Source organism: Leucopleurus acutus (genome assembly GCF_964270905.1).
Source record: "Leucopleurus acutus genome assembly, chromosome: 2".
Lineage (NCBI taxonomy): Eukaryota > Metazoa > Chordata > Mammalia > Artiodactyla > Delphinidae > Leucopleurus > Leucopleurus acutus.
This window is the reverse complement of record NC_139143.1, coordinates 137,944,012-137,968,086: the sequence shown is the minus strand read 5'-3', so window position 1 is coordinate 137,968,086 and position 24,075 is coordinate 137,944,012. Positions and strand designations below refer to the sequence as shown.

Genomic DNA, 24,075 nt, shown 5'->3' with positions numbered 1-24,075 from the left:
TTTCACATCAATTTTAGGATGGAGTTTTCTATTTCTGCCCAAAAAAGTTAGAATTTTGATAGAGATTATATTGAATTTGTGGATCACTTTGGTTAGTATTGACATTTAAACAATATTAAATCTTCCAATACATGAACATGGGATGTCTTTTCATTTATTTATGTCTTTAGTTTCTTTCAGCAATGTTTTGTAGGTTTAAGTGTACAAGTATTTCTCCTCCTTGGTTCAGTTAATTCCTAATTACTTTATTCTTTTTGATGCTGTTGTAAGTGGAAATTTAAAAAAATTTTCCTTTTGGATTGTTCATTATTAGTGTATAGAAACACAACTGACTTTTGCATGTTGATTTTATGTCCTGCGACTTTGCTAAATTCTTTTATTAGTTCTAACATTTTGTGCGTGTGTGTATATGTAAACTTTAGGATTTTCATGTCACCTGCAAAGAGAACTAATTTTACTTCCTCCTTTTCAGTTTGAAAGCTTTTTAGTTTTCTTTTTCCTGCCTAATTGCTCTGGCTAGAACTTCCAATACTATATCGAACAGACGTTGTGAAAGCAGGTATATTTGCCTTTTCTTGATCTTAGAACAAGATCACCATTGAGTATAATGTTGGCTTTTTGTTATGTTAGGGTAGTTTCCTTCTATTAGTTGTTTGTTGAAAGTGTTTAATTTTAATCATGAAAGTGTGTTGAATTTTGTCAAATGCTTTTTTTGCATTAATTGAGATGATCATGCATTTCTTCCTTCAGTCTGTTAGTGGGGTATATTACATTGAATGATTTTTGTATGTTGAAACATTCTTGCATTCTAGGAAGAAATCCCACTTGGTTATGGTGTATAATCCTTTTAATAATGTGCCAAATTTGGTTTGCTAGTATTTTGTTGATGATTTTTGCATCAATATTCATAAGGGATATTGTTTTGTAGTTTTCTTGTAGTGTCTTTCTGGCTTTGGTACCAGTGTAATACTGGTCTCATAGAATGAGTTAGGAGGTGTTCTCTCTTCAATTTTGTGGAAGAGTTTGAGAAGGGTTGATGTTAATTCCTTGTAGAACTTGGTAGAATTCTCCAGTGAAGCCATTTGGTCCATGACTTTTCTTTGTTGAGAGACTCTGTATTTATTTATTTTTTGAGTTTTTAAAGTGATTCTCGTGCATAGCTAGAGCTGAGAATCCCTGCTATGGATATAATCTGATTACTTTAGCAGTTTGAGTACTTTAGAAACAAAATCAGAAACTTCTTTGCTGGCTACCTTTCCTTTACTCAATCACTGGATTTTCTCTAGGGTTCTGTCCCTTCTCATGCTATATGCTTTCCTTTGGCATATATCTTATGGTTTTAGCTCCCATTTGTAACCTTATGGTTCCATCTTAGACTTCTCTTGAACTATCTTATCTACTAGACTGAATTTCTTAAGGATAGTACCCCTGTCTTACCCATTTTAGTATTACCAATGTTTACCACAATGCCTAGAGCATAGTAAGTATTCAGTATACACATATGAATGAATGAATACCTCTTCATCTGTGATTTACATATCACAAGCAAATGTGGACTTTTGGGGTGGCTTATGAAGATGTACGAAACAGCTTCCTCTGTCTAAATCCAATAATATTGGCCAGATAAGGAACAAATGTAGGGAGCTTTGGCTCTCAAATATAGAAAGAAGCTCTTGAGATTATGCTTTCTTCATTCTGTTCAGGGAACAAAATAAAAATTAATTTAAAAGAAAACATAGCTACTAGCATTAACCAACCTGAATTGTGTCTTATTTTAAAATCTTTGCCATCCTAGAGTGAAAAGTAAAAATTCTGACAGAATAATATGAAATATACTGAAGAATCAGCCCATGATTTTGTCTCATGTTTCTGTTAAAGCAATACTAGAACCCTTACACCTAGTTATATAAAAATACACTGATATCAGGACTTCCCTTGTAGATTCTTAAGGAATCCGCCTGCCAGTGCAGGAGACATGGGTTCGAGCCCTGGTCTGGGAAGATCCCACATGCCACAACTAGAGAAAGCCTGCGCGCAGCAACGAAGACCCAATGCAGCAAAAAATAAATAAATAAATAAGCTTAAGTATATATATACACTGATATCATATATTTTCAATAAATATGAATTTCTAGGGTTATCATCTAAATGTTGAATTGGCTTTTATTAAATCCATTTATTTCATTTGGTATTATTTTTAATACCAGAGATAAATAAACTTTGCCTTTGTCATATGGCTGTGGCCAAATATTAAGTAAATATTTTAATAAGTAAACGTTGATGATAGTATTTCTGAAAATAAGGTATGGGATTTGTTTCTTCTCGGGAACATGAATTCTCTCCTGGTTCAAATGAGAAGGTTGTACAAGATGGCCTTTCGTTCTCTTTCAGATCTAAAGTTCTGTGGTTCTAGAAAAGCTTTTTAAAACTAATTGGAAAAATAGTAGCAGGTGAAATGTGATCATTTTAATCAGTATCCAGAAATATTTCACAAATTTATAGCTTCAAACATTAGGTTTCACAAAATTTTATCATACTAGACCAGATTTATTGAAGAACAAGTATTTCTCTACTCTTCCTGCATTTTTATTTTCTTGTACCTCTTATTAAGCACCCACTCTCTTGTTTTTGATAAATAGGCTGCCTCTAAGAATCAGACTTCACTCTTGGGAGAACCACCGAAAGAAATTCGGCTCAGTAAAAATCCATACTTGAACTTAGCAAGTGTGTTGCCCAGTGTGTGCTTATCATGTAAGTAAGAGCTCAGTATTAGTATTTTGGAGTTTTTAAAATTATTATTATTGTTTTTTAATTTATTTAATTTATTTATTTTTGGCTGCATCGGGTCTTCCGTTGCTGCGCGGGGGGCTTTCTCTAGTTGCGGCAAGCGGGGGCTACTCTTCGCTGTGGTGCGCGGGCTTCTCATTGCGGTGGCTTCTCTTGTTGCGGAGCACGGGCTTCAGGCGCTTGGGCTTCCATAGTTGTAGGTAGCTCGCTGGCTCAATAGTTGTGGCTCGTGGGCTCTAGAGTCAGTAGTTGTGGCGCACGGGCTTAGTTGCTCTGCAGCATGTGGGATCTTTCCGGACCAGGGCTTGAACCTGTGTCCCCTGCATTGGCAGGCGGATTCTTAACCACTGCGCCACCAGGGAAGCCCAGTATTTTGGAGTTTTATTGAATACTTTTCATAATGAGTTTTAGTTTAATTTTTAACTTAATGGAAGCAAATAATGCGTATTAACCAGTTAAACCCTGTGTTATGACCCTAGCCCATAGATTGAAAGAATAACTAAATTAAAGCTTTTAAAATGCATTCTATTTTATTTAAGGAAAACATCTTTTATAATATGTTATTATGCATATAATCAATTTATTGAATTTTATGGAATCATGATTGAAAATAATTGGATTAAGGAATTATTTGACAATACTATAATTCTTTACAATATATATAGAATCATATTTCTAAAATATGAAGTTTAAACCTCTATGGAATCTAATATAGCCGGAGTATTTGCCAAATACCCCCCAATATGTTAGTTACTAATAATCGGCAGAAGTGGAATTCTCATTTACTCTTTTAGAGGCCCTCCTCAAGCCTTCAATTAGTAAATTAAAACTATTAATTCAAATATAGTTTTAAGAGAAAATCACAAATGTGGTGTGCTCTAGGCACTAAGATATTCACTATAACATTGGTTTTCAATAGTGAAACATTGGAAAGTGCCTTAATGGTCATCAATAGGGGAATGGTTAAATAGTTTGTCATAAAATGGAATATATAATTGAGGGAGTGCTATGTGTACTAATATGAAATGATCTCTAAAGCAAATGGTTAAGTGGAAGAAGCAAATGTGTGCATAGAATGATTCCATTTATGTTTATTTAAAGCTATGTATTCTTATATGCATGTATTTGAATGTGCAAATGCATAAAGTAAATCTGAGAAAATTAATTCTAAACTGTTACGTCTGGGAAAAAGAATAGAACTGAATGAAAAGAGGTGAAAGATAAATTTTGTTTTTAGTATACATTCTTTGTATTTTATGAAGTATCCTCTTGAACCAAAACATTAATTTGTAATTAATTAATTAATTTGTAATTAAACATTAAAAAAATTTTTAAAGCCAGAAAAAAATTTAATGTGCTTCTGGTATGCCTACTGTATTTTTATCTGATCTAAAAACTGATGGTTACACCTATTGCATTAATAAGAACGGTTAATTTACATTTCGTATGCCTTATTTCAGAGATTAGACATATACTTTTTAAATGTTTCCATCAAGATCATTTACCCATAGGGCAGGCTTCCATTTTCATTGTTTTAAACAAGTGAGACAATATCACATACTATGTATTTTTCCCTCAGGAATAATAAATGTAGATATTTACTGGCAAACTAAAATTTGTGTTCTATTTGAGAATATGCTGAATTAACAGGTTTTGTACTCTGTAATTTATAATAAAACCAGCCAACTGAAATATATATATTGATTTTGCCTTAAGCCCCTGCAAGTAAAATCACTCTACAGAAGACTGGAATTGCAAGCAACATTCTGGATGCAATCTCTCAGGGAAATGAATCGCAACACACGTTGGAGAAGTGCATTGCTTACTCTCAACCTTTTGGTGATTATGCACAGGTACATGCATCTCAGGTTTTGATGATATATAGAAAAATTGCTTCAACTATATACTGAGTTCACTGGATATGAAAATGTGATTCTTGTAATATCATAAGGAATTAAAATTGCACTGATCTATACAATATTTCTTGCTCGCCGTTTGGAATTTTAGGACATGTTCAGAAGATTGCTAAGTATGATTTTGCCTAGATATTTACATTGCATTGTTTACACCAGTGGTGAGCAAATGACAGAGCAAATCCAGCCCACACCCTGTTTTGTAAATAAAGTTTTACTGGGATACAGCCACATCCATTTATTTGCATGTTGTCTATGGTGCGTTGTGCTACAATGGCAGAGTTGAGTAGTTACAACAGGTACTGTGTGGCCCACAGGATCAGATATTTACTCTCTGGCTCTTTACAGAAAAACTCTGCTGACATCTGGTTTACACCAGTGTAGACTTGACTAAGAAGCCCAAGGAAATGCCTCTGTTCTTCCCCACCGCTTGTGTATGTAGAGACATGATCATAACTAGCACTATTATGCTAACTCTTAAAACAATCAGTCAATCAATAACATTGAAAGTATTACATTCAGGGCTTCCCTGGTGGTGCAGTGGTTGAGAGTCCGCCTGCCGATGCAGGGGACACGGATTCGTGCCCCGGTCCGGGAGGATCCCACCTGCCGTGGAGCGGCTGGGCCCATGAGCCACGGCCGCTGAGCCCGTGCGTCCGGAGCCTGTGCTCCGCAACAGGAGAGGCCACAACAGTGAGAGGCCCGCGTACCGCAAAAAAAAAAAAAAAAAAAAAAAAGTATTACATTCAAAAGACACACTTTGTCATTACTTAAATATGTCCATTTCGCTTTGGCCTTTTCTCCTTCAGCTTATTCTTAGTGGCTTAAGCTAAGAGTGTATATCATGTTAGTAGTATATGATTATGTAATCATGAGAGTCTTACAATTAACAATTCTGATTCTTTCTTATTTCTCAGAGCAGTCACCTTCTCAGCTCTTTCCTGTCTGGGGGAGCAATACCTCCACTTTGCTTTTCTTAGAGCAGCTGTGTTGGCTTCACCTGTCTCTGATAAACTTAGAAAAGAAAACCTATGCAAATTCACTTAGAACAATTGATGCCTGATTATGCTTTTATGATGGGATACTAGAAACACAGGTCAAATGGATTCTGTAGAAATGGTAAAGCTGGATATAATGAAGTCTCTTACGTACCTGTGGAAAAGATGGAGAAATATGAATTGGAAGATGATGCAACTAGATAGCAACATACCTATATTTAAGGAACAGTAATCATGAATTGATGCAATTTGGAAGGCATTCTCTTCTGTGTTTCATAAAACTCCATCATTGTTCCCTTATTTGTTAACATTTTAAGTAATGACTTAGATGAGAACATTAATTATATGCTGATTATATTTACAGGTGACAAAAGGCAAAGAAGTTGTCAGAGATGTGTAAAATCATTTATGAATAATTTATAGTTGTGAAAATTAGAAACAACCTAAATTTCCAACAATCTATAAGACTGAATAAACAAATTATGTCATATTTTTATCAGGAAATATAATGCAGATATTAAAAATCATTTAAAACAATGTGTAAACACACGGTAAATTTTCATAATCTATTTTTAATCTCAAAAATTTATAAAATATAGTCATGTGCAATTCTAATTTTTTGGGTTTTTTTTTTACAAGGAACAAAATTTACTTTCATAAACAAGAGGAAGCACAATAAATTTTTAAAAACACTTAAATGTGTGATTTAAGCTTTAAAAGTTATTTTTATACTTTTTCATTTTTGAAATTTGTGTTGCTTTTCTCACTAGCAGTTTTGCTTGTTAGATTACTGTGTTTTATTATATACTTATATCCATAGAAAGACCTTTCCCATTTACTCATGGAGAGATTCTGTGATAAAGATGCCTTTGCATTGCCAGCCTTCCTCCTGCCTCTTCACTTGCTTAACCAGAGAAATTGTGGAGGTGTGCATCCTCCCTTGATTCAGTGTCTTCTTGGACATTCCCTGCTGTTTCCTCATGCTTGTTCATGTTGTTTTCTCTCCTTATGTTCTTTCATCCTTATAACCTAAACTTAATTAAATGTTACCAACTGAATAACTAGTAAAAGTTGGTCATACTGTAGGAATTCCTTCTGTTTCCACTGTTAGAATGCAGGAAAAGGTCCAAGGAAAAGAAACCAAGGTTTGTTTTCAACATTTACTATATGCTTTATAATATAAACATTTGATCTTTTTAGCAATCTTGTGATATCTAAATAACCACTTCCATAATACAAGTGGAAAAGCATAAGGGGTAAATAAACTTTCAAGTTTATGCAGTTAGTAAAGGATTTCTCTGATTCCAAAATCCACATTCTTTTCATTATACCATGGAGAAATTTCTTCAGGCATGAAAGTAGTGTCTTATAGAAACTGTTTGGTTGTTTGCTTTGTACTAGCAACTGTGCGTGAGGATTAGGAGAGATGGCTATGTCAAAATATAGATGATATAATACTCTTTATTTCTAATAAAACTATCACATTTAAAAATCCTAATTGGCGGGATTCCCTGGTGGCACAGTGGTTGAGAGTCCGCCTGCCGATGCAGGGGACACGGGTTCGTGCCCTGGTCTGAGAGGATCCCACATGCCGCGGAGCGGCTGGGTCCATGAGCCATGGCCGCTGAGCCCGTGCGTCTGGAGCCTGTGCTCCGCAATGGGAGAGGCCACAGCAGTGAGAGGCCCGCGTACGGCAAAAAAAATAATCCTAATTGGCATTCTAGTATTGGTGAAGCTACTTGTATCAGATTATCCCTCCTGCAGATAACGGTTATTAAAATTGTATCAAATATGTAACAAAAACATTTGAAGACCCTGAAGAATGACCAAAAGCAGGCAGAAACTGAAGGGGAGCCAGTCCTTAAAAGAGGGAAACTGCATTGGATGAGATTTATGTTTCTGTGGCTTTTTGCCTAACACAATCCCACCCCACTGCCAGCCTATGCAGAAAGATGCAGTCTTACCAGCTGATGGAGTCAGAGGACAGAGTTCAGGACTGTTAGCAAGGCTGGAAAATAAGGGGGAAATCTCAGAAAAATCTCTGTGTAAACTCAGCCCAAATACACTTGACTGACTTTTGAACTTTGTGTGAGGGGACTCCAGGGGACTCCAGGGGACCTGGTGGCAAACAACAGATGGAAGGCTAAAGAACCATGAAGAGATTCAGTTGCTTTCCAGCACAGAGGAGGTAGTTTGGAGTTTGAGTTCATAAAAGTTGACTCCTTCTCAGCAAAGATCAACAGCCTTCAGAGGAAGGTTATACAATCCGTAGCATCTATGAATATATCATCCACAATGTTCAGTAAACAAAAATAATTAGAAAGTTGAAAAAACAAGAAAATGTGACCCACAATTAAGGGGATAAGCAATTAATAGAAACTGACCCCAAGATGAACCAGATGTTGGTATTAGTAGACAAAGACTTAAAACAACTATTATAAACAACTATTATAAACAGGACTTAAAGGAAATAAAGTAAAAATGAACAGATGGGAAATTTCAGGAAGAAATACAAACTTAAAAAAGAAACTCTAGAACTAAAAAGTACAGTATCCACCAAAAAAAATACACTGGATGGACTTAGTAGAAGTTTGGAGAAAGCAGGAAAAAAGGTTCAATTAATGTAAAGACAAGTCAAAAGAAATAATTCAGTCTGAAGAACAGAGAGAAAGAGGTTGAAAACCAATAAACAGGTCCTCAGGGACCTACGGGACAATATAAAGCAGTCTAAAATAAGTGTAATTGAGTCCCAGAAAGAGAGGAGAAAGATAATTGGGCATAAAATATTTGAAAAAATAATGATAAAACATTCCCCATGTTTGCTTTAAAAACCTGACAGATTTAACAGAGTCAGAGAACTCCCCTGCAAAGCAGGATAAGTAAAAACAAAATATTATGTTGGCATACCAGTTATATGCTGAAAACCAAAGTTATAAAGAAATTATCTTGAAAGCCATCAGATAAAAATAATGCCTCTTATCTCAAGCCAGTTTCTCAACTTTGGCACTGTTGACATTCTGGGCTGGATAATCTTGGTTTCAGTGGGGCTGTACTCTACATTGTAGGATGTTAGCAGCATCCTTGTCCTCCACCCACTAGGTTGCCCCTCACTGAGTATAATTGTGATTAAACAACTGGTAACTGTGTGGGTAAATTAAAAAGACTATATATTTTCTCTCTTCTTAATTTATTTATTAAAGTTGATTAAAAACAAAATTGTAACATTGCATGGTGCGGCTTGTAATGTGTGTAGATATAACACATTTGACAACAATAGTACAAAGGACAGTATGAGGTGAATGAAATTGTTTGTGGGGTAATTACATTTTACCTGAAGTAGAAAAATATTAACTCTTGAGTAGACTGTGATAAGCTATGGAATGTATATTGTAATCCATAGAGCAACCATTAAAAAATTCAGAAATTATAGCTAAAATGTCAACAGTTTAATTACAATGGAATTCTAAGAACATTTGATTAAACCAAAAAAAAAAAAGTCAGGAAAGGAAAAACACTAATTAGGATGAATAGAAAGCAAATAGATAAGTAGTAAACCTTGATTGAATGATAATGATAGTTAAGTGAAAATTGACTACATCCTCCAATTAAAACAAAGAGATTGTCAGAACAGGCAAGAATGTACACTTCTACCACTTCTATTCAACAACATAAACTTGGAGGTTTTAGTCAATGAAACAAGGTTTAAAAAAAGGTATGAAATAGGAAAGTAAAAGTAAAAGTGTCTCTCTTTGCATATGACATGCCTGTTTACATGAAAAGTCCTTAAGAATCTAAAAAGCAACCACTAAATATAATAAGTAAACTTTGCAAGGTCACAAGATAGAAGGGCAATATACAAAAATGAACTGTATTTCTACGTACTAGCAGCAACAGTTGGAAAATAAAGTTGAAAAAAATTTCCATTTATAGTAGCACCAGACATGAAATACATAGTAATAAATTAAGAGAAGATTTGTAAAAACTCTACAATGATAACTATAAAACAATGCTGAGAGAAATTAAAGAAGATGCCTATGAATGGAGTGCTATACCATGCTCATGAATTGGAAGACTTGGTATGATGTCAGTTCTTCTCCTCAAATTGATCTATAGATTCAGTGCAATCTCAACCAATCTCTCAGCAGCCTTTTTCTAAAATAGAAATTGAAAAGCCGATTTTTAAAATTTATATTGAAATGCAGCGGAATTACTCTACCCAAAACAATCTTTACATAGAAGAACAAAATTGGAGGACTTCTACATGACTTCAAGATTTATTATAAAGTCATAGTAATCAAGACAGTGTGGTGTTGGCATAATGATAGGCAAATGGATCAGTAGAATAAAATAGACCCATACTTAAATGGTAAATTGATTTTGGACACAAATTTTAAAACAGTCCAATAGGTAAAAAATACAAATATTGTTGGAACAACTGATGATCGTATTGGAAAACATGAACCCTGACTCTTGCCTCACACTCTAAATGTAATTTGCAATGTATCAGAGGCCGGCATGGAAAATCCAAGCCATAGATAACATCAACCAAAATGGCATAATAAGAACCTTCAAACAGTGTCTCCTCCATAAAGGCATCAATAATGCAGGCAGGAATGATCAGAATAAGCTTTTACAGAACTCTGGATATTAGCTAAAGGCATGAAGCAACCAGGGGAGTATTTCGTCAGGAAAAATGTCTGAATATTGGTAAAAACAGCTAGCTTTATGGTCTTTTAGCCAATCCAATTCCTGTTTTCCTGTCTCTTTCCAACAGCCCATAATCATAGTAAAAGACCAGGGGGCTGGTATCCACCAGAGTGGGCAAGAAAGGGTTGGAGCTCCACAAAGCCTCTTTCCCAGAGAACTATTATTTGACCGCTCTGCTGGTTCCCAGGAAGGACCCCACTTGCAAGGCTATTTTCATTTGACCTGACTCAGAGCTTGCCCTCAGGGGAGTTTGTTGAAAACATTTAGAGGAAATTTTTTAACTTTATGGCTGCCTGAGGTGCTAGATGATATTTGGGGCAAAAAAAAAATAGGCTAACCAAAAAGAGTTAAAGGAAACGTTGGGGGATTAGATATCCCCAGGGCCTTTGAAAATCTCTGACATGTCCTGGGAACCTTACAAGGCCATGCACACATGTAGGATTGTGCACGTGCTTGGGAAGAACCCAAGAAGGCCCTAAGCTGTCACTTGCAGAAGTGAAGGCTAAGGCAGAGTTGTCAGCTGCCTGGCTGAATGGTGTTGAAGGCTTGGCCCAACACACACACGGCAAAGTCTCGGAGACTTATTGGTTCCAGGTGTTAAGTGAATCATTAGGTGACCACTGAGCTAATGGAGTAGTCTTCAGTTACCACTCACAACAAAGGATACACCCTTTACATAATTACTTCAGAAAAGTCACTAAACAACCAGCAATAACAAATTTTGAAGGGGGAGTACAAACGGATGTCCAGAGTTGCCACATTATATCATTTTTCAACGAAAAAATCATGAGACATGCAAAGAAATAAGAAAGTATGGCTCATAAACAGTGGGAAAAGCAACCAATAGAAACTGTTTCTAAGGAAGCCCAAACATTGGACTTATTAGACAAAGGTTTAAATCACCTATTGTAAATATGTTCAAAGAATGGAAGAAGACCACATCTAAAGAACTAAAAGGAAGTGTGAGAACAGTGTCTCACCAAATAGAAAATATCAATATGGCAATGGGACTTACAAAAAAGGACCAAATAGAAATTCTGGATTTGAAAAGTCTAATAATTGAAATGAAAAATTCACTAGGGCAGAGTAGCAGATTTGAATAGGCAGAAGAAATAACCAACAGATTTGGAAGATAGGTCAATCGAGATTATCCAGTCTGAAGAATAGAAAGAATGAAGAAAAGTGAACCATAACATAACAAGTGTTGAGGAGGATGGAGAGAAATTAGTACCCTCCTACATTGCTAGGGGTGAGGGGAGTGTGAAATGGTGCAGCCGCTTTGGAAAACACTTTGGCAGTTCCTCAAAATGTTAAGCACAGAGTTACCATATGACCTAGGGCATGAACCTTAGAGAACGGACACATGTCTACAGATAAACCAGCACTGTACATGAATCTTCATAACAGCGTATTTGTAACAGCCCAAAAGAGAGACAACCCAAATTTGTCCATCAGTTGGTGAATGAATAAACAAAGCGTGGTATATCCGTACAATGGAGTATTACTCATCCATAAAAGGAATGGAGTACTTTGTCACAACATGGATGAGCCTTGAAAGCATTATGCTGCATGAAATCAGCCAGATGCAAAAGGCCACATATGATGCCATGTCTATGAAATAGCCAGAATAGGCAAATCCTTAGAGAAAGTAAACAGATACTGGTTACCGTGGGGGCCAGGAGAGGTGGGAGTTGGGGGTGTCTTCTGGAGTGATAAACAATACTCTGGAATTAGATCGTGGTGATGGTTGCACAACCCTATGAACATCAACAAATATTGAACTCTAATTTTAAAACATAAGCCTTAACTGTACTAAATAGAGGATAGCATTTCCAGTCGTTGTTTTAGAGATCTTAAAATTATCTAATGATATACAAGCGAGGTAAATCAATTATTCCAGATCTAGTTCTTTTAAAATTTTTTTTTTTTATTAGCTGCACTGCGCAGCTGTGGGATCTTAGTTTCCTGACCAGGGATGGAACTCATGCCCCCTGCAGTGGAAGCACAGAGCCCTAACCACTGAACTGCCAGGGGAGTTCCCAGATCTGGTTCTAGTTAGAAGCCAGTTTCAAATGGGCTACTCCTCCCGTTTCCCTGGTTGATTATAATAATTAGTGAGAATTGCCATTGAGCTGCAGTTATTTATTTTCTCAACAACTGCATCTCTCAAATGTTTGAACTGTTGTTGAGAAAAGTTAAATCAGAAATAGATGTAGCTGTTTAAAATTTTGTTGTGCACACTCTTCACAGTGGTAACAACATGTATAATCCTGTTAGTTTGAAAGTACAAGTGGAGTTTGAAAAGTCAGGTTCTGAGGTGGAGATAAATAGGTACATCTAAATAGGTCATACGGTTGGAAGAAGCATCTAAATAGGTCATATTTAGTTGGAAGAAGCCCACCTTAAGGGAGAAGCCTTTGAGCAATTTATTAAATATGTATTAAACACCTAAATCTAACTATAATCTATGAAAAACAAGACATTCCTCCCTATTAGTAATGTAGGTAAAATTTCTCTTAAGTAACTTTTGTTTAACATAGACATTAGTTCTAATAACATAAAGAATAATGTGAGAACTATTTTAGCTATTTCATATCTTTTTAAGTCGTGGTTTTGGGTTTTCATTTGACACTTGCCGTTAATGGGTAGCTGGCATGCCCTGCATTAGGGATGGCACTGTCTACTTGCGTGTTGTACTCTTCTGTTGCCCTTGGTTACAGGGATCTTTCCTGCCGGGAAGCTGACTACCTGTTCCAGGGAATCAACCACAAAATGTATGATGAGATGGTATGATGAGGGAAGAGGAAACAAAAAAATGAACAAAAAGGCCTGGCAATGCTTTGTGCTTTCATATAGCGCCTGATGCTGCCACCTAGTGGGCAAATAATGCAGAGAGACTTGCCCAAAAGAGTTTTGTGTGGTCTGTGATAGATCAGAATCTTGTGACAAGCACTAGCTGTATGAAATATTTTTTAAAACCCAAACTACTTCAACCAGTAACTGTGGAACCACAGATTATATTAGCTCTAGACAGTAACTTGGGAAGTACATTAAACAATGATTTTTGCTGAAAACTAGAATTAAGGAAAGCAAATTGTGGAAATGTATTTAAAGTTACCATCATTACTTTAAAATCTTTGTTTAGAAACCAAATCAGTCTTTTCAAATCAGTCTTTTAAGTGTTTGAAAAAATCTACAAAAGGATAGTGTACAGTATGAAAAAATCTGAAGAGAGTTTTGAATTGCTATTCTGACATGTTTAACGTTTCAAGGGATTTTAATGTGTGTTGATTTTTAAAAAATGATTATTAAACATACTTAAATCTAAGATATATAATTTGTACAACTTGATATACTCAAACCGGGTGGGTGATGATCAAATTTTACTTTTTTAAAATGTAGTACAATACCTTTTGGAGGATCAGTCTTTAAATTGAAAGTTAAGACTTAAAATTACTCATATGAAGAAAGGCAAGTAGCTGAGAGGCAAAAATTAACATGAAAATTGAAAACATCTATGCATATATATATAAAAGAAAGACATTTTATTGTTAGTTTTATTATTAATGTCACAAAATGAAGCATGTTGGTTTTAAAACATTTTTTAACAACTGGGGAATAAAAGAAAAATTGTATTCTTTAAATAAAATTTTAGAAATGAACTTTTAATGCAGAAAAGATAGTCACATTAATTCTTATTTCTTTAGGTATGAAGTCTAAAAGCTAGATTTGAAACTATAAGAAGGGATATTAGGGGTTTGATTCAGATTTTAGATGAACTAGTGCAGTTGGTCATTTCCGGTTTTCCATCCCATCTAACTCCACTCGAGACAAGACTTAGGAAAGATAAAGTGGGGCTAAAGGTGCAGGTGACACTGAGGAGTCCTATATAGAGGCAGAATTTTCTGAAAACCAATTTGATTTTGTATTTAGGAAGTTACATGCCAAGTGGTGACATTTCTTTTAGAAGAGCATTAATGGTGAAGGAATATCTTTAATTAGCACTGGTAGTAGATGAGCCTAATCAAATTCACAATCAACATTAACATATCCCAAAGGAATCTCCCTGAGGAATATTCAAGATTCCATTTTCTCAAATTCTTATGTGCACTTTTAAAATAAGCCTTCAATTCAGTTATTGAAGTGAGCTTAAAAATTTTTTTTTTGGCTTTCATAGCAGAATTTATATGCATTTTATTTATTTATTTATTTATTAACATCTTTATTGGGGTATAATTGCTTTACAATGGTGTGTTAGTTTCTGCTTTATAACAAAGTGAATCAGTTATACATATACATATGTTCCCATATCTCTTCCCTCTTGCGTCTCCCTCCCTCCCACCCTCCCTATCCCACCCCTCCATGCGGTCACAAAGCTACCCCTGTGCCATGCGGCTGCTTTCCACTAACTATCTACCTTACGTTTGTTAGTGTGTATATATCCATGACTCTCTCTCGCCCTGTCACAGCTCACCCTTCCTGAGCTTAAAAATTGAGCTTAAGATACATTGTAAGTATTGAACTTTGGCCATCACATGGAAATAAAAGTTAGTCTACATTTACATGAAGATAAAAAGATGTGCTTTAATAAAAGGAAGAAAATGGGATTTCTTTTTTAATCCAAAAATAAAATAGCAGGTGCATAGTTACAGAATGGGTTTCATAGTCAATATGTGCAAATTTTGGATTTTGAAAAATAAGGCAGGGCTTCCCTGGTGGTGCAGTGGTTAAGAATCTGCCTACCAATGCACGGGCTTCAGTAGTTGTGGCATGCGGGCTCAGTAGCTGTGGCTTGTGGGCTCTAGAGTGCAGGCTCAGTAGTTGTGGTGAATGGGCTTAGTTGCTCCGCGGCATGTGGGATCTTCCCGGACCAGGGCTCGAACCCGTGTCCCCGGCATTGGCAGGTGGATTCTTAACCACTGTGCCACCAGGGAAGTCCCTCCTTTTCTTACTTACAGTTTCCCATGCTTCTTGGTGAAGTTTTTTGCCGATCTCATGCATCCCAGTTGGTTCTTTCTGTGAATAGTATAGCACAACTAGGAAATCCTTTGAATGAAAGTATCTAATAAATTTCCTAACTGGCTTCTGAGAATAAGTATGGTATAGAAAGAGAGGAAAACTCAGGTGGTTGTTTTGCTTTATACTAAGACATGAAACATGGATTACTACATAGCAGGAAGAATCAGGGAAGAGCGTTGAGAGTGTGAGATTTCCAGATCTCAGAATGAGGTCGTTTCTCTCCCTCTTATATTTGAAAAATGAATTGGGTTATATAAAACAGGTAGTTTTTCAAAATTAAACTAACTTAATGGACTGATCATTTATTAGAGGAAGAAAGCTAATGAGAAAAAAAAGTTCATTATACCTGAAGCGAAGGGGCTGTGGTCCAAAACACAGTAAGATCACCAGACCAACAAAGGGACTAAAATGGAGAAGGCAGCTGAAGAGAATAATGAAGTGGCATGATAGTGGGGAGAGAGGACTCAGAGGGGAGAGGCTCCAGCTAAGTAGGTAAGCATGCAATTTTGTTGCAGGCAGCCCTTATCTAGGGTGGAATTTCTTTTTCTTGTTGAGCTCTATTGACATATAATGTATTAGTTTCACGTGACAACATGATGATTTGACATTTGCATATTTTGTGAAATAATCACCACAGTAAGTCTAGTTAACATCCATCACTGCAGTTACAATTTTTTTCTCATGATGAGAATTTTTAAGGTTTCATCTCTTAGCAACTTTCAAATATGCAATAGAGTATTAATTATAGTCGCTGTGCTATACATTACATTCCCAGGTCTTACTTATTTTGTAACTGGAAGTTTGTACCATTTGACCACTATCACCCATCTTGCCAATCCCCCACCCCTGCACCTCTGGCAACCACCAATCTATCCCCTGTATCCATGAGTTAGGTTTGCTCTGTTTTGTTTTTTTGTGTGTTTGGCTTTTAGATTTCATAGGTAAGTGAGGGCATACAGTATTTGTCTTTCTCTGACTTACTTCACTTAGCAAAATGCCCTCAAGGTCCATACACTGTCACGAATGGCAAGATTTCCTTTTCTGTGGCTGAATAATATTGCTGTGGGGTGTGTGTGTGTGTGTGTGTGTGTGTGTGTTCGTTCCACGTTATCTTTATCCATTCATCCGTCGATGAACATTTAGGTTACTTCCATGTATTGGTTCACAGACAGATATCTTTTCAAGTCAGTTTTTTTGTTTCCTTTGGATAAATACCCAGAAGTGGTATTGCTGGATCAAAAGGTAGTTCTATTTTTAATTTTTTGAGGACTCTCCATAGTGTTATTCATAGTGGCTACACCAATTTATATTCCCACCAACAGTGTGTGAGCGTTCCCTGTTATCCATATCCTTGCCAACACTTGTTGTTTCTTGCCTTTTTGATAATAGCCATTCTAACAGGAGTGAGGTGATATCTCATTGTGGTTTTGATTTGCATTTCCCTAGTAATTAGTGATGTTGAACATCTTTTCATGCACCTGATGACCATCTGTATGTCTTTGGAGAAGTGTCTGTGTGTTTCTGTCTGCTCTTTTGGTTTAGTGGTTTTCTATGTTTTTCTCAGTTTCATCCTTTTTATGTTTCTTGTCTCTGCTCTAGATTTGTTTTGTGGTTACCATAAGGTTTGTATAAATCGTCTCATAGGAAAAACAGTCTGATCTCATGCTGATAGCATCTTATCTTCACTTGCCCATACAGGTTTCGTCCTTTTTCTCTTCCCCTTTTAAGTTTTTGTTGTCTCAAATTATCCCTCTTTATGTTGTGAGTTTAACACATTGAAGTAGTTAGTTATTTTTTACTGCTTTTCCCCCCTTTAACCTTTATGCTATAATAAAGTATTTTAAAACCTATTCTGATATAGAGTTGCAATTTTCTGATTCTGTCTATCACCCTACTCAAAGTTTTGTGTACTTTTGCCTTTTTGTTTCTGGCAGAAGAGCTCCTTTCAGCATTTCTTGTAAGGCAGGTCCATTGTTGATGAACTCCCTCAGCTTTTGTTTATCTGGGAAAGCCTTTACTTCTCCGTATCTGAATGATAACTTTGCTGGATAGAGTATTCTCAGCTGACAGTTTTTATCTTTTAGTATTTTGAGAATGTCCACTCTCCTCTTGGCCTGTAGAGTTTCTGCCAAGAAATTTGCTGGTATTCTAATGGGGGTTCCTTTGTGCATTACCATCTTTTTCCTTGGCTGCCTTTAAAATTATTTTTCATTGACTTTTGACAGTTTTAATATAATGTGACTTAGGGAAGGTCTTTTTTGCATTGAGGTAATCAGGTGTTCTCTTAGCTACACGACTTGTATATCCAGTTCCTTCCCCAGGTTTGGGAAGTGCTCACCTATTATTTCTTTAAATAAACTCTCTGCAGCCTTCTCCCTCTCTTCTTCTTGGATACCCATTATCCTAATGTGGCCCTTCCTGAAAGAGTTGGATACTCCTCATAGATGTCCTCATTTTTCTCTAGATCTTAATTCTCTTTTTTCTTCTACCTGTATCATTTCTAGATTTGTATCTTTAAGCTTGCTGATTCTCTCTTCCATAAGGTCTGCTCTATTTCCAATGCTTTCTAATGCATTTTTCATCTCGTTTATTGAGTTCTTCAGCTCCAGAATTTGTTTGGTTCTTTTTTAGGTTTTGTCTCTTTAGTAAAGTATTCCTTCTGTTCCTTAATTTATTCTTGAGCTCATTGAAGTTTCCTGAATTTCTTCATGAGAGCTATTTTGAATTCTTTATCAGTTAGATCACAGTATTCCATGACTTTGCTTGGTTTATAGAGAATTGTCATTTTCTTTTTTGAATACAGTGTTACTGTGGGTTTTCACGGTGCCTGATGAGTTGTTCCTCTGCTGGAGCATTTGAAGTAATGAACACCTTTCTTCTTTCGGTAAACCTTTTTTTTTTTTGCTTGATTTTAACGATTCAACAGTTTAGAAATTAGAGGGCTCTCCTTTGTTTTCCGGTAGGTGGCACTATAGGACAAGTTTTTCGTTTTCTTACCTGAGCTGCTTCTGGTTATATGTGAGAGTCAGCACTTTGTCTGTCAGAGGTGTCGCTCGCCCAGTGCCCTCCTTGTCACTGCTTGTGCCTCTAGGGTCTTGGTGCCTTGCTGCTGCTAATGTCACCTCCTGAGGCACTGGGATGGTGAACATTTCTCCCATGTCCCAGACCTGAGTTGCAGGCTCTGCTACTTCAGGGGAGGTGAGTGGAGAACTGGGGTCACAGGCACCTCTACCATGTCAGGGGTTATTGGGTTTCCAGGTGCCACCGCTGTGGGAAGGGGTGGGGGGCTGGCTGCTGGAGTTGTGGGTGCCTCTGTGGCTGAAGGGACAGAACACAGCCCCCCATTGCCACTGCCGCCAGGTTACCTGGGGCTGTGAACACCACTGTGGCTGGGAGGCTGGAGTCTCATATGCTGCCTCCCCTGCTGCTACTGGGTTCCCTGGGCCTGCAGGCTCAGCTGCTGTGGCTGGGGGAAGGCAGGATGGCAGGTTCCCCTAGTTTCACCTCCTCTTTGTGTTCCAGTCCACCCACCGTTAGATGCATAGATGTGTGGAGTTCTCCAGCATCCTGGTGTACTGGGCAGAGGCAACGTTTTTGAGTTGTGTATGTTTTACAGGTTATAGACTGAAGGGGAGAGACAAAGGGAATGTCTCACTCCAGCACGATGCTGACGTCACTCATGTTTTGTTTTTGATGTCACAGTTTACATCTCTTTCTCTTATGTGTCCATTACAAATCATTGTAGTTACTTTTACGACTTCTGTTTTTTAACCTTCATGCTAGCTTTGTAAATGACTACTTCACTGTCTTTACAACATTACTCTGAATTTACCATATATTTACCGTTACCAATGAGATTTATATTTTCATATGTTTTCCTGTTACTAAATGGTACCATTTCATTTCAGCTTAAAGAAGTCCCTTTAACATTTTTTGTAAGGCTGGTTTCATGGTGATGAATTCCTTTAGTTTTTGCTTGTCTAGAAAACTCTGCATCACTCCTTCAATTCTGAAAGACAACTTTGCCAGATAGAGTATTCTTGGTTGGCAGGTTTTTTTTTTTTTTTCTTTCAGCACTTTGAATATATCATGCCACTGTTCTGATCTGAAAAGTTTCTGCTGAAAAATCTGTTGATAGTCTTATGGGGGCTTCCTTGTATGTAACAAGATTTTTTTTTTTTTCTTGCTGCTTTTAAGATTCTCTTCTTGTCTTTAACCTTTGACTTTTTAATTATCATGTGTCTTGGTGTGAGTCTCTTTGGTTTTGTCTTATTTGGAACTCTCTGGGATTCCTGGATCTGCATGTCTGTTTCCTTCCCCAGGTTAGGGAAATTTTCAACCATCATTTTTTCAAATAACTTTTCTGCCTCTTTCTCTCTCTTCTCCTTTTGGGACCCTTGTTGGTGTCCTATAAATCCCTTTAAGCTATCTTCACTTTTTAAAATATTTTTTCTTTTTGCTGCTCCGATTGGATGAGTTCCACCGCCCTGTTTGAGTTCACTGATCCTTTCCTCTGCTTCACGTAGTCAGATGTTGAGCCCCTCTATTGTATTTTTCAGTTTAATTCCTGTATTCTTCAGGTCTGTGGTTTCTGTTCGGTACTCTGTCTCTGTTGAAATTCTCACTTTGTTCATCCATTGTTCTCCTGAGTTTAGCGAGCATCTTTTTTTTTTTTTTTTAACATCTTTATTGGGGTATAATTGCTTTACAATGGTGTGTTAGTTTCTGCTTTATAACAAAGTGAATCAGTCATACATAGCGAGCATCTTTACAATCGTTATTTTGAACTCTTTATAGAGTAAATCACTTACCTCAATTTCATTAAGGTCTTTTTCTGAGGTTTTTTCTTGTTCTTTCATTTGGAACATATTCCTCTGTTTCTTTATTTTCCTTGATTCTCTGTGTTGGTTTCTATGCATTAGATAAAATATACACCTCTCTCAGTCTTGAAGGAGCAACCTCTTGCAGGTGATGAACTTTATCATTCAATCCTGCCCTAGCTCTTGGTTCTCTTTTGAACCTATGATTGTCCAAGCAGCCTACTTTATTCTTAGTGGCTCCCAGAAGTTGAGTGTGCGCCAAGACCTGTCAGTGTCCCCAAGGGGGGATCTTAGTCAGCACCTAAATTCAGGCTGATTGGAAGCCAGACCTTCAGGCAGCAGTTTTTAAAATATGCAGATATGCCTATTTCAGGGGAAGACTAGGAGATGGGCATTCATCTGCTCCCTCTGCAGTGAGCCCTGTGGTGATAGCCAGTTAAGAACTGTTTCTTTGTTTGCTGCCATCCCATTGAACCTATGAACACAAGCCCTGCTGGCCACAGAGCCAGGCAATCAAGGGGTATCCGCTGGGCAGCAGCCACAAAACCCGGGGTACCAGATATGTGCCCTTTCTCAGAGACACTGGTGACCTCAGGGAGGCAGAGGAGAATATGAAGGGGGCACCTGACAGCCTCCACTTTGGAGACTATTTCAGGAGGCCCGTAGATGTGTGTTAACTTAGATGTCTGCCCCTCAGGTTAAAGTTTAAGATAAGGAAATAGGTCTCTTGCACAGAAACATTGGACGCTCTTCCGTTGACTGCCTCTGCACAAGGTCCTGGGGCGGGTGAGTCTGTGGAGCCCTTTAAGAGCTGTTTCTCAGATTGCTACAGCCTTGTGCATCTTGTGGATACAAGCCCCATTGGATTTCTAAGCTAGATATTTTGGGGGCTTGTCTCTCAGACACAGGTCTTATAAGTTGAAGTGCCAGCCAATGTTCACAGCAGCACTATTTACAACAGCCAAGACATGGAAGCAACCTAGATGTCCATCCACAGATGAACGGATAAAGAAGATGTGGTTCATATGTACAGTGGATTACTACTCAGCTATAAAAGAACGAATGGACCTAGAGATTAGCATACTAAGTGAAGTAAGAGAAAGACATATACCATATGATACTTATATGTGGAATCTAAAATATGACACAGGACTTCCCTGGTGGTGCAGAGGTTAAGAATCTGCCTGCCAATGCAGGGGGACATGGGTTCGAGCCCTGGTCTGGGAAGGTCCCACATGCTGCGGAGCAACTAAGCCTGTGTGCCACAACTACTGAGCCTGTGTTCTAGAGCCCGTGAGCCACAACTACTGAGCCTACATGCCACAACTACTGAAGCCCGCATGCCTAGAGCCTGTGCTCCACAACAAGAGAAGCCACCGCAGTGAGAAGCCCATGCACCGCAACGAAGAGTAGCCCCTGCTCGCCGCAACTAGAGAAAGCCTGCACACAGCAATGAAGACCCAACACAGCCATAAATAAATAAATAAAATTAAAAAAATATATATGACACAAATGAATCAGTCTATGAAACAGAGACTCAGAGACATAGAGAATAGACTTGTGGTTGCCAAGGGGGAAGAGGGGTGGGGGAGGGATGGATTGGGAGTTTGGGAGTAGCAAATGCAAACTATTATATACAGAATGGATAAGCAACAAGGTCCTAGTGTATAGGACCTAGGGGATTATATTCAATATCCTGCAATAAACCATAATGGAAAATAATATGAAAAAGAATATATATACACACATATATATGTAATAACTGAATCACTTTGCTGTATACCAGAAACTAACACAGTATTGTAAATCACCTATCCTCCAATAAAAAATAAATTAAGAAATGTTGAAGTGCCAGATTGGGGTTCAAACCTTTCACTTCTCAGGGAGATGCTCAGGGTTGTGAATTCCCTCCCAATCGTGGGTTGCTGCTCTGAGGGTGGGGTTTATGGTGAGATAGTATCTCAGCCTCTCATACCCATTTTGATGTGTTCTTTTTCTCATTTGCTCACTGTGTAGGAGTCACTTATCTAGTTTTTTGGTTTCTTTCAGAGGAAATTGTTCCATATGTAGCTGTAGATTCGGTGTGTCTGTGGGTGGAGATGAGTTCAGGATCCACCTGCATCACCATCTGAACTGGAACTGGGTGGAGTCTCTTGCACCCATCAACCCAGTTTTAACAATTTATCACCTCACAGCCAGAGTCCTTTCATCCTCACTCCGACCCATGCCCTTTCTCATTATTTCAGAGCAAACATCAGATATATTTATATACTTTATTACCAGGAAAAATTTTGACACAGGAGTTAAAACCAAATTCTTTGCTAAACTGTTTCACTTTGTGAAGCATTCCTTTAAATGTTATGTGAAGAAGGATTTTACTGGATTGTCACAATAGTAGACCACATCGAAATAAAGTACCAAGATAGATGGATTTGCGATTTTCAGTCTTCTGTCATCCTTTTGTTTTTTTAAAAATTTCATTATTTTCTCCAGCTTTATTGAGGTATAATTGACAAATAAAATTGTAAGTTATTGAAAGTATACAGCAATATACTGATATACATGTACATTGTGAAAGGGGTCTCCTCACTGACTAAATTAATGCATCCATTAACTCTATTCATGAAAACATGTAAGTTTTACTGTCTCAGCAAGTTTTAATTGTACAACACAGTGTTAACTATAGTCACCATGTTATAAATCAGATTTTCAGACCATATTCATCTTATAACTGAAAGTTTGTACTATTCTACCAACCTTGTACTATTTCCCCCACCCTCTAGCCACTGGCAATCACTTTTCTACTGTTTCCATGAGGTTGACTTTCTCTTTTTTTCTTTTTAAAAAAATTTCATTTAGCATAATGCCCTCCAGTTTCATCCATATTGTCGCAAATAACAAGATTTCCTTCTTTAAGGCTAAATGATATTCCATTGCATGCATGCATGCATGCATGTATGTATGTATATATACACAGGGAAATGCAAATTACTATACACACACCACATTTTCTTTATTTTCTTCATCCATTAATCTGTCGACACTTAGGCTTTCTCCATACCTTGGCTCTTGTGAATAATGCTGCTGTGAATGTAAGAGTACAAATATCTCTTCAAGTTAATGATTCTGTTTCCAAAGGCAATCAGAATATGCTCCGAAGTGAGACTGTGGGATCATACAGTAGTTCAATTTTTAATCTCCATACTGTTTTCCATAGTGGCTGTACAAGTTTACATTCCAACAAACAGTGCACAGGGTTCCCTTTTCTCCACATATCTGCCAGCATTTTTTATCTCTTGTCTTTTTTATAAGACTTCCTAACAGGTGTGGGGTGGTTTTGATTTACATCTCCCTGGTGATTAGTGAGACTGAGTACTTTTTATATATCTGTTGGCCAGCTGTATTTGTTTTTGGAATAATGTCTATTTAGGTCTTCTGCCCACTTTTAAATTGGGGCCTTTTTGGCTGTTGAGTTGTGTACCAAGATTATTTTGGCTATTAATCCCTTAACAGATACGTGGTTTGCAAATATATTCTCCTATTCCATAGGTTGAATTTTCATTTTGTTGATGTTTTCTTTTGCTGTGCAGAATCTTTATAGTTTGATTTAATCACACTTGTTTATTTTTGCTTTTGTCACCTTTGCTTTTGCTGTTAAATCCAAAAAATCATTGCAAAGACAATTGTCAAGTAGGTTATTACCTCCTATGTTTTCTTATAGGAGTTTTATGGCTTCAAGTCTTACATTTCAAATCTTTAATCCATTTTGAGTTGACTTTTTGAGTATTTTGTAAAAGTGGTCCTGTTTCATTCTTCTTCATGTGGCTATCC

The 24,075-nt window shown here is 37.1% G+C and overlaps 1 protein-coding gene across 3 annotated transcripts in view; it reads left to right on the top strand.

Moving 5' to 3' along the window:
* RAVER2 (ribonucleoprotein, PTB binding 2) overlaps positions 1-24,075 on the top strand; it is a gene marked incomplete at its 5' end in the record, with an annotated part of 100,378 nt that overhangs the window by 66,468 nt on the left and 9,835 nt on the right. For all 3 annotated transcript variants that reach the window (XM_082833872.1, XM_082833871.1, XM_082833870.1), the window contains 2 exons: positions 2,640-2,751; positions 4,504-4,640. In XM_082833872.1, the coding sequence (XP_082689998.1) occupies positions 2,640-2,751; positions 4,504-4,640 (249 nt within the window). The remainder of the gene's footprint in view (positions 1-2,639; positions 2,752-4,503; positions 4,641-24,075) is intronic.